This window comes from Arxiozyma heterogenica, assembly GCF_036370985.1.
Source record: "Arxiozyma heterogenica strain weizmannii chromosome Unknown scaffold_9, whole genome shotgun sequence".
In the NCBI taxonomy this organism is placed as follows: Eukaryota; Fungi; Ascomycota; class Saccharomycetes; order Saccharomycetales; family Saccharomycetaceae; genus Arxiozyma; species Arxiozyma heterogenica.
The window spans coordinates 434,486-456,339 of NW_027042662.1; the positions used below are offsets into that span (position 1 = coordinate 434,486).

General features: G+C 30.8%; 8 protein-coding genes across 8 annotated transcripts; 5 read left to right on the forward strand and 3 right to left on the reverse strand.

The window, feature by feature from the left end:
- Window positions 1-403: 403 nt before the first annotated feature.
- PWA37_005212 (uncharacterized protein) lies at window positions 404-2,332 on the forward strand (the record flags this gene model as incomplete). The annotated part of the gene is made up of 1 exon (XM_064861663.1): window positions 404-2,332. One exon carries the CDS (start codon window positions 404-406, stop codon window positions 2,330-2,332), a length of 1,929 nt encoding a protein of 642 aa, XP_064716618.1.
- Window positions 2,333-2,725: 393 nt separating this feature from the next.
- On the forward strand, window positions 2,726-3,571 carry YNG2 (histone acetyltransferase YNG2; the record flags this gene model as incomplete). The annotated part of the gene is made up of 1 exon (XM_064861664.1): window positions 2,726-3,571. The coding sequence occupies one exon, from the start codon at window positions 2,726-2,728 to the stop codon at window positions 3,569-3,571; it is 846 nt and encodes a 281-aa protein (XP_064716619.1).
- A 643-nt stretch (window positions 3,572-4,214) lies between these two features.
- GAR1 (H/ACA snoRNP pseudouridylase subunit GAR1) lies at window positions 4,215-4,799 on the forward strand (the record flags this gene model as incomplete). Its single annotated transcript, XM_064861665.1, has 1 exon — window positions 4,215-4,799. One exon carries the CDS (start codon window positions 4,215-4,217, stop codon window positions 4,797-4,799), a length of 585 nt encoding a protein of 194 aa, XP_064716620.1.
- Window positions 4,800-5,273: 474 nt separating this feature from the next.
- MSN5 (karyopherin MSN5) lies at window positions 5,274-8,945 on the reverse strand (the record flags this gene model as incomplete). Its single annotated transcript, XM_064861666.1, has 1 exon — window positions 5,274-8,945. One exon carries the CDS (start codon window positions 8,943-8,945, stop codon window positions 5,274-5,276), a length of 3,672 nt encoding a protein of 1,223 aa, XP_064716621.1.
- A 2,757-nt stretch (window positions 8,946-11,702) lies between these two features.
- RPS14B (40S ribosomal protein uS11 RPS14B) lies at window positions 11,703-12,591 on the forward strand (the record flags this gene model as incomplete). Its single annotated transcript, XM_064861667.1, has 2 exons — window positions 11,703-11,712; window positions 12,188-12,591. 2 exons carry the CDS (start codon window positions 11,703-11,705, stop codon window positions 12,589-12,591), a joined length of 414 nt encoding a protein of 137 aa, XP_064716622.1.
- A 497-nt stretch (window positions 12,592-13,088) lies between these two features.
- RPS22A (40S ribosomal protein uS8 RPS22A) lies at window positions 13,089-13,481 on the reverse strand (the record flags this gene model as incomplete). Its single annotated transcript, XM_064861668.1, has 1 exon — window positions 13,089-13,481. One exon carries the CDS (start codon window positions 13,479-13,481, stop codon window positions 13,089-13,091), a length of 393 nt encoding a protein of 130 aa, XP_064716623.1.
- A 1,005-nt stretch (window positions 13,482-14,486) lies between these two features.
- SWE1 (tyrosine protein kinase SWE1) lies at window positions 14,487-17,318 on the reverse strand (the record flags this gene model as incomplete). The annotated part of the gene is made up of 1 exon (XM_064861669.1): window positions 14,487-17,318. The coding sequence occupies one exon, from the start codon at window positions 17,316-17,318 to the stop codon at window positions 14,487-14,489; it is 2,832 nt and encodes a 943-aa protein (XP_064716624.1).
- Window positions 17,319-19,045: 1,727 nt separating this feature from the next.
- SYP1 (Syp1p) lies at window positions 19,046-21,655 on the forward strand (the record flags this gene model as incomplete). The annotated part of the gene is made up of 1 exon (XM_064861670.1): window positions 19,046-21,655. One exon carries the CDS (start codon window positions 19,046-19,048, stop codon window positions 21,653-21,655), a length of 2,610 nt encoding a protein of 869 aa, XP_064716625.1.
- Between the last annotated feature and the right edge of the window lie 199 nt (window positions 21,656-21,854).

The following is a 21,854-nucleotide window of genomic DNA, read 5'->3' on the forward strand; positions in this document are numbered from 1 at the left end:
TATTGAATCGTTACGACAAAAACAGTATATACCTTGAAACAAATCATAAGTGTTTTATACTGCCTTTATTATACTATAATGCTATATGAGCAGTCAGTAAGGACTGGAAAACAGATTCGTTCAACAAGGAGCTTCGTTTTACTACTTTTTGTTTTCTTCTTAAATATTTACCATTGTTTATAATTTTTCTAAAGATATTTTACTAAAAGCGTTATTCTAATTTCGAAGATCGAAAAAAAGTAATTAATTGAAATAGGCATTTATATTGTCACATTAACGATATACCAAACAGCGAGAGACACGAGAATAAACTTAATTTTATAAATAAGTACAACCAGTCTTCCAAATAGCTACAGATCTATTTGATCTATTTTCTTTTTATATTTCATTATCATCGAGTTATATGTTCTATTTTCGAATAACAAGCAACAAAAATATCTCTAGATTAATACCAAAATCAAACTTTTTCCAGTATAGTTTGAGTATTGCTAACAACAAGGAATCTTTCGGACAATCTATCCGTCTGCTAAACTGTCATAGAATATGTAAGAACAATTTTAATCAACTATTTCTCCCGAAAAACTACAATATACTGAATTCTTACAAAACCCATATATCAGAAAAATTACATCGCATACTAAATGTTGATAAAAATGTTATATATTCAGCCTTACAAAAACCAAATAAATTAAATGATGGTGATTTAATTCTTCCCTTACCAAAGATAGCTTTGAATATTAAGGATTTCCCAGATTTACAACAGAGAATTGAGTCTATTTTACATGAACAAGATTTATTTGATAAAGTGGTATTCAAAGACAGCTTTATTCAATTTTTTTTTAATACAAATATAATGATGAATAAAATAATCCCTGAGATATTAATATTTGGCTCGCAATATGGAAAAGTAAAATGTTTTCCATCTAAGAAAATCATAGTTGAATTTTCTTCCCCCAATATCGCAAAACCATTCCATGCAGGCCATCTTCGATCTACAATTATTGGTGAATTTATTTCTAACATATTTGAGAATTTTGGTTGGAGTGTTATTAGAATGAATTATTTAGGTGATTGGGGGAAACAGTTTGGGATTTTAGCTGTTGGATATGAAAAGTTTGGTGATCCTTTAAAATTAAAAGCGGATCCGATTACTCATTTATTTGAAGTGTACGTTAAAACAAACAAATTAATTGAAATTGAGAAGAGCAATAATGAAACTGATGAATCATCTTTATCGAAACAGGCACAATCCTTTTTCAGGAGAATGGAAAATGGAGATCTGAATGCTTTGTCACTGTGGAATCAATTTCGTAATCTATCAGTAGAAAAATACACTCAAATATACTCAAAGTTGGGGATATCATTTAACATATATTCTGGAGAATCACAAATAAAACAACAATCAATTGTTGATATTTTAAAACAGTTGAAAGATATGGGATTAACCAGAGAAAATAATGGTGCTACAATTATGGATCTGACACCATTCAATAAAAACTTAGGTAAAATAATTATATCTAAATCAGACAACACATCACTATATGTTACTAGAGATATTTGTACGTGTATTGATCGTTATAACCAATATGGATTCGACAAAATGATATATGTGATTGCTTCCCAACAAGACCTTTATATGCAACAACTTTTTGAAATTATGCGTCAATTAAAAGTTTCCTGGATTGACAAATTAGAGCACATAAACTTTGGCATGGTTAAAGGTATGTCTACTCGGAGAGGAAATGTTGTATTTCTAGATACAATAATTAAAGAAGCTACCAATCAGATGTTGAATGTAATGAAATCTAAGAAACAATTGGAAGTGGAAAAATCGAAAATATTGAATATTGCGGAGAAACTTGGGTTATCTGCAATTCTTATTCAAGATATGAAAAGTAAAAGGATCAATAGTTATGAATTTGATTGGAAAAGAATGTTATCCTTTGAAGGAAACACGGGTCCTTATTTGCAATACACTCACTCAAGATTGTGTGCTATTGAAAGCAGAATTAAAGATATAGTAACTGTTGAAGACTGTAAAACTGCAAACCTTTCGATTCTCAATGATAAACCTGAAGCAATAAAATTAGTAAGACTACTTAGTCAGTATCATTACATACTAGATAAAACGCTTGAGTCTTTAGAACCTTCTACACTTGTCACTTATTTGTTTGCAATTTCTCATCAAATTTCCATATGTTATAATTCACTGTGGGTTCTTGGTCAACCCATAGAAATAGCAACATCCCATTTAGCATTATATCTTGCCTCAAAACAAATTTTGGCTAATGGGTTAAGAATTCTAGGAATAAAACCAATAGAAAGAATGTAACAAAATTCTTCGTTTCAGCTTAAATATAATATAACAAGAAGTTAATAACAAAAGGATTATTGACTCCTGTTCTCTACAAGACTATGCATGTATATATCTATCAAAGTGAACTAGTTATTTATGAATATATATCTTGTATATAAATGCGTGTGCATTAGGTTAACCATTGCATCACTGTCCATCAAACTCTATTTTTATAATGGATTTTACATTAATTGTTATTTATGAAAAACAAAATTCATCAAAAAGAAATGCAAGTTAATAAATAAAATGATTGCCACGCATACATTACGCACACACATACAAACATACAAACAGGAAAAGTCAGACAAATAGACATGTGATTATGGTATCAAGAGAAGCATATAGTACAAATTATCAAGTAATATAAATATGGACCCAAGTTCAGCATTAGACGAAGCAGTTCAGGATATATCAAATTTAGAGGCTGAATTTGCTTACATTTTAGAAGAGATACGGATTCATGATTTAGAGATATATGAAATCAAGGAGAAATATAAACAGAAAGAAAGTATCTTACAGAAACATTTGAAACAAAATGGGTCCTTAACTACTTATGTAAAAGAGGATTCGATAAATAAAGAACTCAAAGATAGTATTGAAGAAGCAAAGAAAATACAATATGAAAAGTGTATTTTAGCCAATACAGCCTTATTTATGGTATCAAGACATTTAAATAAACTGGAAAATAATATTAATATACTAGAAGAAGATGGATTATTGGCTCCATTAGAAGATGAGGTCGAAAGTGGAGCTGAGTTATCAAGAGAAAATTCTGTATTAAGTATAGGAACTGAGAAGAAGAAAAGAGCTATCCCATCTAGCACTTCTACTAGTGGATCAACAATGAAAAGGAAGAAACACAAGAGATCAACATCTGTAAACAAAAGTAGTGACTTACAAAAACAAAATATACGGAAAGGTACGGTATCTCCAACTCCTTTGGGCAGTACAGAGTTGGATGCTGAAACTCAAAAATATAACGACGAATTATTCTCTGGTGCTGCTGATAATGAAGAAGAAGATAAAACATTGTATTGTTTTTGTCAAAGTGTTTCATATGGTGAAATGGTTGCATGTGATGGTCCACATTGCAAATATGAATGGTTTCATTACCCATGTGTCAACTTAAAGGAACCACCTACTGGTAAATGGTATTGTCCTGATTGCAAACAAGAAATGTTGAAGAACAAAACATTGAAAAAAAGAAAAAGTTGATTCAATAAAAAAAAAGTACCCCATTAAATACAAGACTTTTCAAAATGTTGTTTTTATTTTCAAAACAACAAGTATTATCATTTTGAAAAAAATTACAGGATACTAGGTCTTAAATAATTGATGCATGCTCTATTAATACCAAAAAACAGAATCTACTCAATTACTATTTCTGAAATATTGTTTCAATATTCTTAAACAGATAGAATCCACCGTATAAAGTAGTAATAAAAGTAAATTAAATGAACGTTCAATCTATTTATAAGCATTGGAAAAACTTATTTACTAATATCGCATTAATTTTCTTGTTCACGTTTATTTATTTATTTTATATATATAAAATCTAATTCAGTTTATGTAAAAAGCCTTAAAAAGTCACGTGGCTACTTGACTTTATTTTGATGAAAAATTAAGAAAGTAGGAAAACAAAAAAAAATTTTTTTTCATTTCTCTCGAGATGAAAACAAAGCTTTAATACAAAGGATATATTTGGCTCCATCAATCTACCATTTGATCACTGTGTGGACTTTGTTCGGATCATTATACCTCAAGTTAGCTTATCTCAATTATTCTACCATCAATAATTTATATTGGTAATTTTGAAAAGGAAGTAAAATACATAACCATAAAAGTGTTATAAAGAAAGATGAGTTTTAGAGGAGGTTCTAGAGGAGGTCGTGGTGGTGCCAGAGGAGGCCGTGGAGGCCGTGGTGGAAGCCGTGGAGGATTTGGTGGAAGACCAATTCAGCAAGGTCCACCAGATACGGTCTTAGAGATGGGTGCCTTCATGCATCCTTGTGAAAATGATATTGTTTGTCGTTCTATTAACACTAAAATCCCATATTTCAATGCTCCAATATATTTAGAGAATAAAACTCAAGTCGGTAAAGTTGACGAAATTTTAGGTCCATTAAACGAAGTTTATTTCACTATCAAGTGTGCTGAAGGTGTACAAGCTACTAGTTTTAAGGAAGGTGATAAATTTTATATTGCTCCAGACAAACTACTTCCAATTGAAAGATTCATTCCAAAACCAAAGGTTGTTGGTCCACCAAAGCCAAAATCCAAAAAAAAGAAGAAAGCTGCCGGTGCTCCAGCTGGCCGTGGTGGTCGTGGTGCTGCTAGAGGTGGTCGTGGAGGCCGTGGGGGCGCCAGAGGTGGGTTTGGTAGCCGTGGAGGCCGTGGAGGAGCCAGAGGTGGTCGTGGCGGCCGTGGCGGATTTAGAAGGTAATATATCACAACTTTCTCTTGTCCTAACAAGATACAGTAACATTTATAACGAATTATTTGCCTATGTATATTATATAAGAATCATGCAACAAATTCTTTTATCAAATATAATTTAAACAACGTTTCACTATTAGACTTTTAATAATGTGTGTAATGATAACAATACGGAAAAATAAGTACTAGATACATAATACTTATGGTATATAAAGTGTTGGTAATAATAATTATTCTAATGTTTCAAACAGTCTTCTTGATTTTCAATAATATATCATATTTTCCTGTATTTGACAAACTTTTTATATGATTGTGCTTGTAACATTTTTAGTAAATAGTCTTATATATAAATATCTTTATAGATATTAATTCTAATATATAATAAATACTTCTAATTAAAAAATTACTTATAATCAAAACAGATTGTGTTGATAGTTCATTACACCTTTTTAATAACTGTTCTAGCATATGATACTAATGATCAATTTGCACCAAACAAGTTAGCAAATGCCCCATTTTCTGTAGATGGATCATCTAAAAGATCACTGGGATCTTTATGTTTTTGAACTAACTTTTCATTTACTCTCTTTAAATTAGCCTCTCTCCTTTCTTGTCTTCTACGTTCGACAGCCCCATGGGTATCTGCAATATCATCAGAGGCACCACCGGCACTCTTAACATGATCAAAATATTCTATCATTAATTGCCTTTGGTTTTTGAAATTTTCGACTTTTCTAACTTTCTCGTATAATTCATCAATATCATAGCCGTAAGAGATGTTTTTTAAATATTCCCTCGTAGATTCATATTCCCTACATAATGTTAAAAATAACACCGTAAAGACATACAATCCCTCATAGAAAGAGTCACGGTTAGCATTTTGTGATAATAAAGTGGTAAGCAATGTTCTCATAACTTCTACGGTGAAAAATTGATCAACAGATTCGTCTTTAATCAAAATGTCAGCCAAGCAGGATTTCATAAGTAGGATTGCATTGAAAGAACATTTACTATCTTTAAAAGATATAAGGTGATTTAATAGTTTTAAGAAAGATGCTAACATAGTAATATCATTAAAAACAATCTTTCTCATCTTTGCTTGTAAATTATTCAATTTTTGTTTTGAGTTAGAACCAACTTGACCAATAATATCTATTAATATAAGGACAGTTACTGTAGTTAATTGTCTCGTTAAATTTTCTTCTAAGATCTTTTCTGTCATTTCATCATCATCTGTTGGCCCAGTAGCATTGTAATTCTCTGTAATAATATGTGACCATTTTTCACACAATAAAATATCCAGGGTGTCAAATAAAGAGGGTAGAAAAGCAGGCATAAACTTATTAGCACATTCCATAGGGCAGTTTTTCAAAATTGGTCTAATTGCTACATTTAATATATGTTTCCAGCCATGTGTTGAAACACCAGGACTGATAATATTACTATTAGGTTTGTAAATTGCAATGGAATCTAACAGTAATCTAGGAACATCGTCCAATTCATAAAATACAGATCCTAGAGAAGAGATGGCACTAATTACTAACAATGTGTATTCTCTTGTATATCTAACAATATGACCTACAGAGTCAGCAAAATCTCTCAAAGTTTGCATTGCTTTCATATGTTCATCAATAAATTCATCTTTAGACTTATTTGATGCACCAGCTTCCCAAAACCTTTCTACTGTGGAATATTTTACAAATGATTGAACAATAACGGGGAGTTCCTTCCAATTATCAGGGTCATGATATGCTTGTAGTTGATATAATAGTCTCATAATATATGGTAAAATTGGAACAATTCTAGGTCTCCAAAGTGCCTGTAACATTTTAAACTCTTCATCATTTTTGATACTCTGAATTGAATAATGAATAAACATTCTTGTAGCTCTTACTGGAAATAAGGATTGCCAACGTTTGCTTAATTCATTTTTTAATTTCTTACCTTCTTCATCTATTGGTATAGCTAATAAGTCACTATCAGGTTTAATACCTCTCTTTTGGAAATATTCCGCAATTTGCACAATGCCGAGTCTTTCCATAAACCATGGTAAATCTGATAAGCCCACTACAGTAGACTTTTCAGACCATGCAATTAATTCTGGATCCACAATTTCTGCAAATCTTTCTTGTTTTCTATCAAGAGAAGATTTTAATGTAATTGTTAATAAAAATGATTTAAAGGAGATTTTTTCATGATAAGAAAGATTTGGCATAATTTTAACAACAACATTTTCCAAATCTGAATATATTGCCCTTAAAGATTCTGGCATCAATAAAGCCATTCTATTTAATTCGATACCGCATGCATATCTTAATTCTCTAACAGCCTCAGATTCTTCACTACGTTCTTCTAAATCGATGCCAGGATAATCCATGGTTGCAGTAGTTATAATCTTTTCTAACAATGTGAAAAGAACATTATCCTTCAACATTGTTAAGAAAAGAGCAAAATTTTGAATTTCTTTCTTGAGTAAAGATGGTTCTTTAATATTTAATGCAATTAATTGGTTTGATAAAATTTCTAACTTACCTAAAATATTATCCAATTTTTTATTGTAATCGCTTTTATCACTTGGGTACCATATCTTCCATCGTATACACCCATTAATAAAACATTCTATAATCATAAATTGAGATAAAGCTCCCAAATAAGGCTCTGTTTTATTGTCTAAAAATGTAGAATTTAGGACCTGCTGTCCATATGGAGTGGAAAAATAATTGTTTAATCTTAGATTCAACCAATCATAAGTGTAATCCAATTTTACACAAGATATCAATCTAATAATATCTCTAATCTTCTTTCTATAACCCGAACAAAAAGCTTGATATTCTGATTTTGACTGGAAATCTATTTCAGAGAAAAATTTTGAAACATGGTCATCAATTTGTTCATAGTATACTAATGCATCTGCAGAGAATTGTAATAGTTCAGGTATCACAAATTTATCCAAAAGAGGCAAAAACTCATCATTTCTTAAACACGAACACCATAAGTCAAGTGTTAAACCGCTAACAATTAAACTTGGATTGAAAGTTGCTTTTAAAACTAATCTTAGATATTTTTCAATTTGATTATTATTATCATCAACCTTAAAAACACAAACATAAAGACAACTGATCATATCAACAAATTTCTTAATAATTGGGTAATTAATCTCGTTGACACCCATTTTTGGGTTAAATTGCAATTCATCATAAACTTGACCCAAAATATCCATACTATCAAAGACTTTATTAATAACCAACTGGTAATGTTTTTCATTATTATATGGACGTGTCAAAAGAATATGCATCGAATCTAAAGCCATTGATTGAGCTTTTGGGATACCACTTACAAAACATTGCAATAGAGTAGATAAAACATCATTTTCAATAATGACATTACTTAATGGCCAATTTAAACAAGTTTTTAAAGTCTCTAGTAATCTTATAACATACTCTGATTTTTTGGCAATCAAAGCGTTATTTAATTCTGATATCCATATAGAGAACCAACCATTTGGAGTTGCTTTGAAAAGGGTCCATTTTTCAGTAAATTTGTATTTTGCAGCAAACATATCCATTGAAGACACTAGCATGACACATAGAGGTTGAATAATGGTCATTCTTTTCAAAACAATCATATCGTCTAACAGAAAAATGTCTTCGAATAATATTCGAAAGATGATTAGAGTCAATTCCCTAGATGCAGTATTAATTTCCCATAGTTCAGTGAGGTTGGTATCCATATCCACCCATGATTCCAATAATAACTGTGGAGATTGGTCGGTTCCCTTTAGTGCTTCTCCCCATGATCTTTTGGCTACTTCAACCCAGAGATAAGCCAGTTTTTCTTTAATGTAACGTGGATCTTGATCTTGAACTCTATAATTTAATTCCATTATATATTTTCTTATGGTGATTCTTTTTTCGGAATCATATTTGTTCCATTTGGTTTTTATTGAATCGGCTAGAAGACCTAAACCGAAGTGCTTAACAATAAAATTAGTTGGGTTATTAAGAGCAATTTGATAGCCCCAATATGGCGATTCGTCTTGTAATTTAACAGAATCCAAAAACTGCTGACTTTTCAATCTTTCTTCATTACTTGAGGTTGGAGTATATATAACTTCCAAGGCAGATATGATTTGAGATGCACCTTCTGAATCCATATTTCATAGAAAAAAGAAATACAAAAAAAAAAAAGAAAAAATATAAGAATAAATAAAAAACAACGATGAAAATATAATCGATAATGAACTTATTTTCTTATTCTTTTAGTAATTATCTGAATATTCTCCGATATCATAAAAGTGGTCCCTAAAATAGAAAATAAGGACTATGCAATGATAAATAATGACTTCTATTTTTTTCTTAGTTTGTTTTTTTGTCTGTTTAATTTGATCTGGACTATATTAATTGATCTTCCAATATTCTTTAATCCGTTTAATGTTTTTATTTATTTATTCACTTATTTTTTTTTCTTTCTGTCAAGGCGTTGATTTCTCCTGCATTGTGGGATATGTTTTGTTAATTGCATTTTTACGATCTCAACTTCTATAGAAGTCAAAGCAAAAACAAAGATAAAAACAAAAGGGATAAGAGCACCAGTCAATACACCCATACATCTGCCACCAGTATCATCATCGCCACAGACGATGAAAAGAAAGAAAAAGAAATTAAAAAAAAAAGTGAACAGAGTGTGTGTTTTTTTTTTTAATTTTTTTTACCAAGAAGAGAAATTTTGTATGCAACGTACCCTACCTTTCCTAAAAAGAAATAACCTAAAAGATTGATAATTTCCCACGACAAAGAAAAATAAACAGATCCTACATATTATGATATATAATTATATGTACATAAGATAAATGAGTAAGATTAGATGATGACACAATATTCAACCCTGTACAAATGTGTCATACGTAGTTGATTATAGAAATGTATTACAAGTGGGAAATTTTCCAAAGTAAAAGTATATATATTCAGCTCTCGAACACTAATTTTTTTTTAGTTTGTTATTACTACGTTCATATATGTAAACCTGGATACACTTAAAAGGGATCTTTTTATGGTAATTCTTTTGAGGTATAAGTAAGAGAGAGAAAAAAACATAGATTAACAAGAATCTTGGCTAAGTTTTTTCTTTTTTACCTGTTTATCTATCACTTGAAAAGCATTTATTTACAGTTTACATTACCAATTTGGAAAAAGGAATAAGTAAAAAACTCCGAATAATTAAAATAGAATAGTGATACTGACAATAAAAAAGACAATAATAATAAACAAATATAGTCTAACAATAAATTTTCTCGTTGTTATTTCGATAAGAATTAGAGTGTCAAAATCTGTTCGGTTACAAAATTCATACTAACAGCATATAAGAATACATCCTTTTTATTATTGTTTGTTTTGGGACTTGACTATTGCAGTGAAAAATTTTACTTCGTAATAAGGATTGTATATATTGACTTATCTTCATTATTATACCCAAAATCTTTATAGTTAAAAACAAAAAAAAAAAAAAATAAGATATGTGATTCATATAATTTTTACTGTATCCAATACATATATATCCTAATCTTATTCAAATAACTACCTTAAACGAGTACCAAATGCAAATAGAATTAGCAGATTTGGCGATGTCGTTTTTTCTCAACTTCAGCAAAGATTTGAAATGATAAAGTACTTTAAACTGGTTCTGTTTTTTTTTTTGTAAGAAGAAGAGACCGTCCTAAAATTTATTACTGATTATATATCATTCAAGAACATTTTAATAACATAAACCTCTGATTTTCTTTTTATCACTCTGTGTCTTAGTGCAAAGATAACTTGAATTTTAGAGATATTTTTATGTCCTTACCTGTTATAAATAAATACAAATATGTCAAACTAATTTTTTTTCTTTCTATTCAGAAAAAAACAGGAAAAAGAATAGTGGCATTTTTTTTCACTGAAATAATTTTGTATCGCGTTTTTCTTCTTCTTTTTTTTTTTTTTTTTTTTAGCGAGAAAACAAAAAAATTTTACCAAGAAAAAAGAAATAGACAAAAGTAAATATATATATATGTATATAACCTGCATAAAAAGGTGTTCACTTCTTGAAATCTGCAAGTTTGCTTTGGGTAGTCCTTTCTGGCATTTTTCTGGGAAAGCAGTTATATCATTTCTTTTTCGTTTTATATTTATCTTTCCCTCAAAGAAAATCATTACATGTACATTTTCAGAATGGGTATTATTGTAGTAGAATTGTGACGTTGTTATCGAGAATTTTTTTTTTGATTTCAACACTTTCAACCCCCAGACAATCTCTTCTCTACAACCCGATTCGAGAATAATCTTATATATATGACTCTTTAAGCATGAAATAAGTGTAGGTGAAACTTACGTAACTTTTTTTGTGCTCCAGACGGGTCATACATTCCCTCTTGTGGAAGAAAATTTGCATACTGTCTTGCTAATAAGATATATTAACGAACCACCATATGTTCTAGGTATATGTGGTAATTCTTGGACAATCTATATAGTTGGATAAGCGTCAGTCAGGTATTACTGTATTATGGAGGAAGGGGCCCATATTCAACACCCATACCTTTTTAAATACTATGCAAAAAAAAAGCTAGGACTGTTATAGTGAACAAACTATTTACTTTTGGCAAGTGTCCTTTCCATTTTCAGTAATAATTAGTTTTTTTTCTTTTTAAAAAAAATTCAGAAAAAAAAAACACGCAGATAACTTTTTTGTCCGTGTTTTAATTTTTCCTTTGGGCATAATTGATTATCCTGACGTGCGAAAAAACTTGGAGGAAATTTCTAGAATTTACTCTTTTATAAAAGAGCATAGATGAAATTATTCTAGCACACAGTTGCTTCTCTTACATCGAATATTGGGTTCCCATACGAAGAGACCGTGACAAACTAAATATTGCAGAATGGCTAGCGGTATGTTTAGGGGGTGATATCCTGTTGAAAACCATTTAGTTATTCTTTAAGCAATTGAGTTAAGGTAGAGTGTGCTTATTCATGTTCGTGTGTTGTTTTATTGGCAAACGTGTTTAAGTGATTCCCTTATCTCAAGTATGAGTACTTATAGTGACAAGTTGGAAGCAGTGATTTGACTGTACTGAATTGCGTTTATGAATATACCTCAACAACCCTGTTGTTGTGGATTATGGAGTGCAGCTTAGATATTTATATACATATATTTTGTTTATTCCATTGCTTTTGGGGATAATGTTGTAACTACGTACGCTAAAAGAGAAACTAAAGTTCGGTTTTGCAGCATCAGTTTATCTTTATGATATTATTTTTTTTCAACTTTTACGATACTAACAACTATTTTTCACGAAAAAAATTGCAATACGTAATTTTTCAAGTTGTTTTTATTTTGTTGAATTTTTTTTTATATTACGATTAGTTGCTCAAACTCACGATAACTCCCAAGTTTTTGGTGTTGCTAGAATCTTTGCTTCTTTCAACGATACTTTCGTCCATGTTACCGATTTATCCGGTAAGGAAACCATCGCTAGAGTTACTGGTGGTATGAAGGTTAAGGCTGACAGAGATGAATCTTCTCCATACGCTGCCATGTTAGCTGCCCAAGATGTTGCTGCCAAGTGTAAGGAAGTTGGTATCACTGCTGTCCACGTTAAGATTAGAGCTACTGGTGGTACAAGAACCAAGACCCCAGGTCCAGGTGGTCAAGCTGCTTTAAGAGCTTTAGCCAGATCTGGTTTAAGAATTGGAAGAATTGAAGATGTTACTCCAATTCCATCTGACTCTACCAGAAAGAAGGGTGGTAGAAGAGGTAGAAGATTATGATTTTTTTGTTTATATACAAACATATATTTATTTGTTAATCCGTTTGTTTTGTATTTTAGATGAAATGATCTCGCAATTGTCATAAGTATCTTCTACTTTTTTCTTTTACGTAGAATGTAATTGTAGAATTTTAGATACGTAATATATATATCTAATTTTTGGCATATTATCTTAATCTGTTTGTCTCTTCTGTCTTGTATTATTTTTATCTCTTACGTTGCTATGCGGATGTGAGGTGTCTTGTTATTTGGTAGGGTTTTCAATTGGTTCAAGAAAAACTAAAAATATTTAAAGCTATAACACACATATATAACAAAGTAAAAGTTACTAGCCCTGGTAACCCTTAAAAAAAAATGAATCACAATTGAAATATAACGATCCAATCGATATTCTTTAATTTATTAGTTTTTTTTTATTTATCAATACAAAAATTCTAAAATTATATGTCATATGTATACTAATATTTATAATACGATTAATTTTAAAATTAATGTAACTTAGTAAACGAAACCCAAGATCTTACCAGAGACGTGCTTTCTTCTAGCTTCTTCGTGGTCCATAATACCAGCGGAAGTGGTTAAGATGACGTAACCAAATTGTCTAGCTGGTAATAAGTTGTCAGTCCACTTTTCAATGTCACCGATCTTAACGTTAAATCTTGGAGAGATAACACCACACTTGTTTAATCTACCAGTTAATTGAATGACAATCTTACCAGATCTGTGGTCATCGATGTATTCGAATTCACCAACGTAACCATGCTTTTGCATAACTTGTAAAAACTTAATGATGACCTTGGAGGATGGTCTAATTAAAACTTGACGCTTACCGGCTTTTTCAGCGTTGTTAATGGCGTTTAAGGCATCAGCTAAGACAGAAGTTCTGGTCATTTTGGCTCTGATTCGTTTGCTATAAGGTCTCTCACTCGTCTCTCAAGACATAACGAATTTAACGCCTATAAGCAATATGACGTTAGTTATATTGCATTCAATTAGCATAACCCTTTAACCAAGTATACACTATATTTTTTCACTGCGTAACCGTGGCACGGTTGCTATGTAAACTCGAAAAATGCCGCCTAACTACTGTTCATCAACTTCCATACTCACATTACAATTGACTGCACAAGAAACTACACTGCCCTTTACTATGTTCCAGAATACACATGTAAGTTTGCCCTAAGAGAGTTGTCTAAGTGTAACAAAGGTATATGCTGAAACAATTTAGGAAGGAAAGTCTTTGATAGGCAGTACCACTAAACCATTCCAGTAACTTTAGGGTAATAATGGAAAGAGGACAGAGCTTCTACTTTGGGAGTAACCTCCCTAGAGATGTCTCTGTGTTCCACAGTTTACTTTCCACTATTTTTTTTTCTGTTTGAATGCTTGTTTTTTTCTGAATTGTGTAAAAAGCCCGGTTTGATCCAAAATAGGTAAAAACATTTTTTAATATTTGGAATGTATGGGTTTTCTAATTGTAACAGTCATATTTTCAGTAAATATTTACCAGTCTACTTTCGAAACAGGTGAAGTAATTTAACACAGCCCTTGATGTATTTTATGAAAACTAAGCTACTAGTTTATTGATAATCCATACACAGGGTACACAAGCGCGAGATAAAATAGCTATACGTGTTTTAATCGTTTAGTATGTATTTCTCGTGTCTTGAGTGCCCTTTGGTGTCATCATTAGTGTTTGTATACAATGGATCCAAGCTGCTAGATGTTACTGGGAATATACCAGCAGCGTCTGTAAAGTCCTTTGTCCTTTCAGTAATAAGAATATGGGATTGAGTATATATTAAATTATGTATAAGTATGTATGTGTATATAAGTGTCTCTTAGAGGATTTTTTTAGCATAACCATATAAGTAATAGATCTAATAATTGGGTGTTTCATTGACCAAAGAAGTCAGGCTTAGGGCCGAAATCATCTTCTTGAATAATAGCACCTGCCCTTCTAGTCGCTTCAACATATTGGCATTCCTCTGTTTCTAATATTTGACTTGCTGTAGGTCTCTTTCTATAATCTGGTTCAATCATCCATTTAACCATCTTTTCCAAGGATTTACCGTCTATTAAAAATTTAGGAACCCATGCAGGAATTTTAGAAATTGGGGACGGTACTCTTAATGGTACATCACTTTTATTTTTAGCAAATTTATCTATATCAATGTTATTAGTAATTGTAGTACTATTAGCATCATTAACTTGAGTAGCATTTTCATTTAAATATTGTGTGTAATCACTGAATTTATTATCCACTTTGGTGCTGGCTGTTGAAAATAAAGATTCGGAGTGGATCTCATTCGAACTCAATCTGCCTGCATCCGACAGATCACCAGATCTCAATTTGTGCCATGCATTTCCATTATCAGGTAGTACGACGTTTGCTGCAATTTCCACAATCATTAATCCTAGTGAGAAAATATCAGCTCTAAAATCATAGATGCAGTCAGAAATGATTTCTGGGGCAATGTATTCTCTATCACCTTCATTTTCAAAACCTAAATCCTCCAAAGGAAGGCGGGTAGCCATCCCAAAATCAGCTAACTTTAAATTACCTTCAAAAGTGATCATAATATTAGCTGGTTTAATATCTAGATGAACAATGTGACAGGAATCGTGTATAAAGCGCAGCGCTAATGATAACTCTACGATAATTTTCCAAATTCTCCAATCTTCTAGACGTTTCTTTTTTGAAATAATATGTTCTTCAAGAAAATTGTCAAGGTTGCCATTTTCATAGTAATCAGTCATAATATAGAAAGCATCCATTTCTATCCAGGAACTTATAAAATTAATAACATATTCTTTGCCTTCCCGATCTTCAGATGTAGTTGAACTAATTTCAGCTAACAAGGATATTTCTTGAATGATTCTAGCCTTTGGGTTATGTTTGTTTGGAATCACAGATTTTACAGCATATTTCCGACCTGTATCTGGTAATGTTACTTGATATACTTTAGAGAATTGTCCCTCACCGATTACATGAACATTATTAAATTGTTCATATAAATGACTATCTGGATTGATCGGTGCAGATAATAATACTGCTCGATTTTTAATACAAGCATTTATGTGCCGTTGTTTGTTCAACGACATATTGGTGGCATTTCTATGAAGATCATTATTAGAAGTTTCTGCAGAATCAATTTCTATTCGAGGTGGACTAAGCTGAGAATGAGATGCTTGTAAATTGTTTGTCTCATTTGATGATTGTTTATTATGCAAGAAGTTTTTACGTGTAGGAGTAGATAAATATTGATCTTCTGGACTGTTCGTATTTGAATCAATTGTTCTAACTGGAGAAATAGTATTTTTGACTCTTGTTGGTAATTTTACAGGAGGTGGAAATTTATGAAAAAACGATAACATATTTTCAGGTAAAACAGCAATTTCTTTATCTTTTGATGGAGAATATTTACCATTATTCTTCATTAAATCTATATTGTCTTCCGTACCATATAAATCATCAGTAAATTGTTGCAAACTGTTGGTTAATTCAACATTTTTGAAAATGACAGACTCTCTTGATTTTTTAAATTTTTTTAATCTCTTATTGTTATTGTGGTGATACTGGGTTGCGTTGACATTATGGTCTTGTAAACTATTAAAGAATAACATGTCACTATTTCTAAATGGGGATATGCTTCTAGGTGATTCACTCAATGATGGTAGTTTCAGTTGAGGTGTGAGTATTGATGGAGACCTAGTAAATGTCAGATTGTTATTAATACCATTTATGTCATCATTATACAGAGTCATGTTATTAGAACCACGTCTATTTTTGAAATTTGGGGATACATTATTTTCATCAAAATTTGGTGAAAAAATACTTTTTACATCTTTCAATGGATTTTTTTTAATGGGTGTATTTGGAATCATTGACTTCTTATTTCTGTTAGTCCTAATTGTGTCTTTATTTGATAATTTTGATTGAAGTCCAGTATTATGGTCGAATACCGATAAACTATTTTTCATTTCTGTGGAAGGAACGTTTTTTTTGTAAGGGAATATATCATTTGCAGGTAATAGATGAGACGTTAACGGTTTCTTCAACAAACCTTCTATTTTTTTGTTTTTAGTGTCTTTAATTTGGGAATTGGAGTTGGATTTCGAGTATTTCCAATTAGTTAAAGCATGTTGTGGATCATTTATAATGGGTGACAAATGTAAGTTAGATGCAGTTCTTTTCAATTTTGGTGTTATTGGATGTTGATCAGATGTAATTGGCCATTGAATATATGGTGCATAATCCCGTTGTCCATGTTGATCAATATTACTTTGTGAGTCATGTTTACATCCATTATTATTATTATTACTATTATTACTATTATTACTATTATTATTATTATTATTATTATTATTATTACTATTATTATTATTATTATTATTACTATTATTATTATTATTATTATGGGTTCTTTCATGAAAGTTCATCATACTTAAGGATAGATCTAATGTGCCTGTACTTCTAATCATTTTATTATTTGAATACGGGAAAAATTTAAAATTACTATTGTTAGGATGATGGATATTTTCAATATGTGATTCATCATTTGTGATATTGGTGGAATTGATATCATTTAGTTGGTTAATTGAATTGATATCACTACTCCCATAGCTGTTATTAATATCTGAATCCAATAGTGAATTATCAGCATCTTCATTGTTATTGTTGTTAGCGTTGTTATATAATGGATATAAATGAAATTTCTGTGACATAAAATGAATATGATAGTTGGTGCAGGAGAAGATGAGTGTGAAAGAATGAGTTTTAACTTGCTTCTAGTTTACAATACAATTGTGTAATATAATTATATTATGATGTTTAGTGAATACTTATGAATCGTTCCAAAAAAGAAATATATATATATATATAATGCAATGTTGATAGTGTAATTACTAGTTATTGAATATTTCCTCCTTCTATCAATAGAAAGTATGTTTATGAGGATAGTATTAGAGAATTGAATATTGGGATTGAGAAAAGAATTGAATATATTTTGCTTATCAGGTATAAATGAATGAGTGATGACCAGAAGAATATATGGGTGGAGCTGTACAAGAAACAATAAAAAACAAGGGTTAAACAGGATAAATATTAGATGATGGATCAATTGCAATTTTTAACATGATTCTTTAAAACTATTAAACGTATCAATGGACAGGCATGGGATCCTTATTTGTTTGTTTGTTTGTTTGTTTACTGGTTTTTCTTGTTTGTTTATTTGTTTATTTTTTTTTGTTTTTCTTCTTGGAAAAATAAAAATTCCAGACGCGAAAAATAAATGAGACTTCGAGGAAAGTCGCGTCACACAGGGAAAAAAAAAAACCAAAAAAAAAAAGAAATAAAGAAAGAAAATAGGTTCATAGCATCAAATAAAGGGAAAAGGGAAATCGTAGATCATAAATCGAAAATATTAGATGAGATGAGATGAAGTGAGATAAGATAACACAAAGTGTTTTTTTTTTAAAAAAATAAAAATAAAAAGCAAAAATGCAAAATAAAATATTGAGGTTGTAGTACACTCTATCGAAAATTTATCTCTTTAAATAATTATACAATTACGTTAGTCTAATAAAATATATTATCGTTTCTAATAAATAATTAGACGATGGAACTATTTGGTATTCATAATTAATTAATATATTAGAATCCTCTAATGTCATAAGTCTTTAGGATGCTATTTTCAAACACATAATATAGTTCTTGTCATGTCATCTTAATCTTTTTTTTTCTTTTTATCCCTGATATAATGTATGATTCTAGTTGGTTCTTGAAGGATATTGAACATTGAAGTAATTAATAGCTAACAAAGATATTTTATGGTTTTCAAAAACGTTATTCATCTGTATTTCACTGTTATGTTGTTATTTTCTTGTACATTGTAGAAAAGAGTAATACAATTAATAGATAGTTGTCTGCATATGTTGAATCGAGTAGTTAAGCCAACGGGTGCGTTTACTCTATACAAAAGAGATGATTTAAAGTTACAATGAAATAAAAATAAAAGTGTAAGACAATGCGTTCTATTTTTCTTCTTTTTCCTTAGTAGATCATATCGTGTATAATGATAACAATCTGATTTCTAATTGGATTTGCAATTGCTTGAAGAATATACGGAATTTCTTTTTTCTTTTTCTTTTTTTTTTTTCTTTGAGGATTAATGAAAAATAGAGAAACCAAAGCATGTCAAGTATGCTAAGAGTCATGATTATATTTTTTACCTAGCTCATACTTTATAGTTTTTTCCCTCATATCTATTTACAAAAATACACCTGTTCTCGTTTGCATTTTCTTTTTATTTCTGTTTGGCTTGTGTTTACTGCAATAATTGCACTTATTATCATTACTTGGCTTAAGCGTCAACAATAAGATATTCTATTCCTATCTATATATATAGTCACTTTATTGAGTTCCCTTGATTGCATTATTTTACCCTCGGAGGATGAGCCAAGAAAGAACGGAATATTTCAGTATTCTTACTGCAAAGCAGCCTTATGAAGCTACAGAGGCTATTAGAATAAGATTGTCCCAAGCTAAATTAATAAATAAAGATTTCTACACTCTCTTCAAAGATATTGCAGATTTGAAAAAGAATTATGTACAACAATTGAGAAAAATTGTTACAGAAAATGAAGATTTAAATAAGCTATTAGTAAATCAGATGTTAGAAAATCAAGTTTTGACGCCTGAAGAAATGTCAAATTTCAAATTTGATTCATTAGGTGAATTAAATCAATTGTGGAGCGTGCTCATTAATAGCTTAAAGACAGATTTAAATTCCTCTACTGAATTGTATGCTGTTTTAAATAATCAAGTGGTTCAAAGTTTGAAAACTTCTACAGAAAATGATCGTCATTGGTCCGAAAGTAAACAATTACATTCTAAATTAAGTAAGGTCGCTGCCAGTATCGATTATTATCAAAAAGAAGGTGACCAATCAGAGAAGCTAGATGCAGCAAATACACAATGGGCTTCCGAGGTTCCATATTTGGTGGAAGTGTTTGAGACACTTGACTATAATAGATTACAAACAATTAAGGATTGTTTATTGTCTTATCAAAGTGGTCATAGTGATTATTTGTCAACCATTACAAATGATTCTGAGAAGTGTATGGCCAAATTTTTGGAATTCGAACCTAAAAACGAAATTGATCGGTTTGCTGCAGCTGCTAACGAATATAACTTTATATTAAGTAATAGGCGTCAAGATAATTCAAGTAAACAACATCAGCAACAAGAAAAACAGTCTCAGAAAGATGATATAAGACAGCACAGTTCGATTAATAGTCCCCGAAAAAACAAAAATAGAAGAAGTACATTGGGTGAGATCGGACACCGTTTCACCTCTTCTTCTACTGTTCTACATCATGATTTAATGAATAGTGAATTTTCTAGTTCAGATAATAACAAAAGTTTAAATGGTAAAAAATCGTCTCATAAGTTAAGATCAAGAGTTGGATCAATATTTGGTAAGAAATTCTTGAATAACAGGAAATCTCAAATGTTTAGCTCAAATCCTGTTAAAAATACTATTGCTGAATCACGAAACTCAAGTATAACTGATCTGAGATCTACTTATAGTAACAAGTCACGACCTTCAATGCCACAACAACAATATCGTAACTCTTCTAATAATATTTCTTCAAAACATACATCAGTTCCTAAACCAATTGTATCAGCTGAAACTGAAACTTCCGAGAATGTTCAAATATCACCTGTTCCAGAAACCCCATCACAGAATCAACAACAAGACAGCTCTACTGAACATGAGTCTCCATATATAAGCAACTCTACTGAAATTACTAGTATTGAAAATAATAGATTATCAACTCAAAATATTCAAGAGAAAATACCTGAATCTAAGCCCATTAATAGTTTGTCAATGGCACAGACACCTTTACAACCACAACAGAAGAACAAACCATTACCATTAGAGCCACAGCAACAGTCAACACCATCTGCAGAGCTACCTTATAATGGACTAGAAAACATTAGAAATCATACTCAGGCTCCAGCAGTTCCTCCTTCTAGAAAACAAACCATCAGTAATCATCAATTACCTTTGACACCTGTATCTGTCAAAAAGGAAAGTGCCTTGCAGAAACAAGAACAAGAACAAGAACAAGTTGGAACAACTTCAGATCAACAAAATACATCTGTATTAACTTCACAGATAACTGGTGAATTGGCCCAATTGAATCCACAGACAACTGGATCTTCTACCACTTTGAGCGGCCAGTCTGTCTTCCAACATGATACAAAGGATATTGAGTCTTTTGGTTTGAACGCAAGTATCGCCGAAGTCATCAGTGCTACTTTCAAAGAAGGTATTTTGCAAGATTCTCAATTAATTGGTGAAATTGCCTTAAATTATGTTTTGAATCCAAATGGTAATGGGGAGTTACCTGTGGGAGTTAATTTAAAGATAAATAACGCTGCTAAATTTGATAAGGTAATTATAAACCAAGCCTTTGTTGAGCAAGTAGAGCAAGAGCATTTCAAGATTAATCCACAATTTATTGATTCAAGGGTTTTGGGTGCCATTAAATATTCAATAAAAGATCCTTTAGCACCTATTGTGGTTCATCCAATCTGGAAATTTGAACCACATCAGGCCAGTGTTGTCTTAAATATTAAGATAGCACCATTTGTTCCAGAGAGAATCAGAAGGTTGGTTTTAGATGATTTCGTTGTATTTGCATCAATTGAAGGTGCAGAAGCTACCAATGCTTTATCTAAGCCTCAAGGTTCATTCAGTAAAGAAAAGAAAAGAATTACTTGGAGATTTAAAGAACCTTTAGTATTGGATAGAGATTCTAGTGAAACAAGATTAATAGCTCGTTTCATTACCAACGGATTGGCACATGAGTCCGATAAAGGTATTTCTATTAAGTTTATTCTTCATGAACAAGCTGGTGAAACTATCGCAGTTGGAAGTAGTATATCATTAGAAAACCAAGAATTAGATGTAGAGAATCCATTTGGGGGTGAATGGAACGCGGTTTCAAGTAAGACCACATTAGTTGCAGGTAATTATATCGGATTAGCTTAATGATAGTTATGGTTGAAAAATAAAACAAAAAGAAAAGTACATCCAAGGCTTGTATGGATATGATGATTGTATTTATATACTATTATTTTTATTATTATTTTTTTTTTTCTCATATATATATCACAAGTTCTGTAAAAATTATTTTTATTTTTATTTTTTTTTTTTGATTTTGTTATAGGATGTTTACGGTATCTACAGA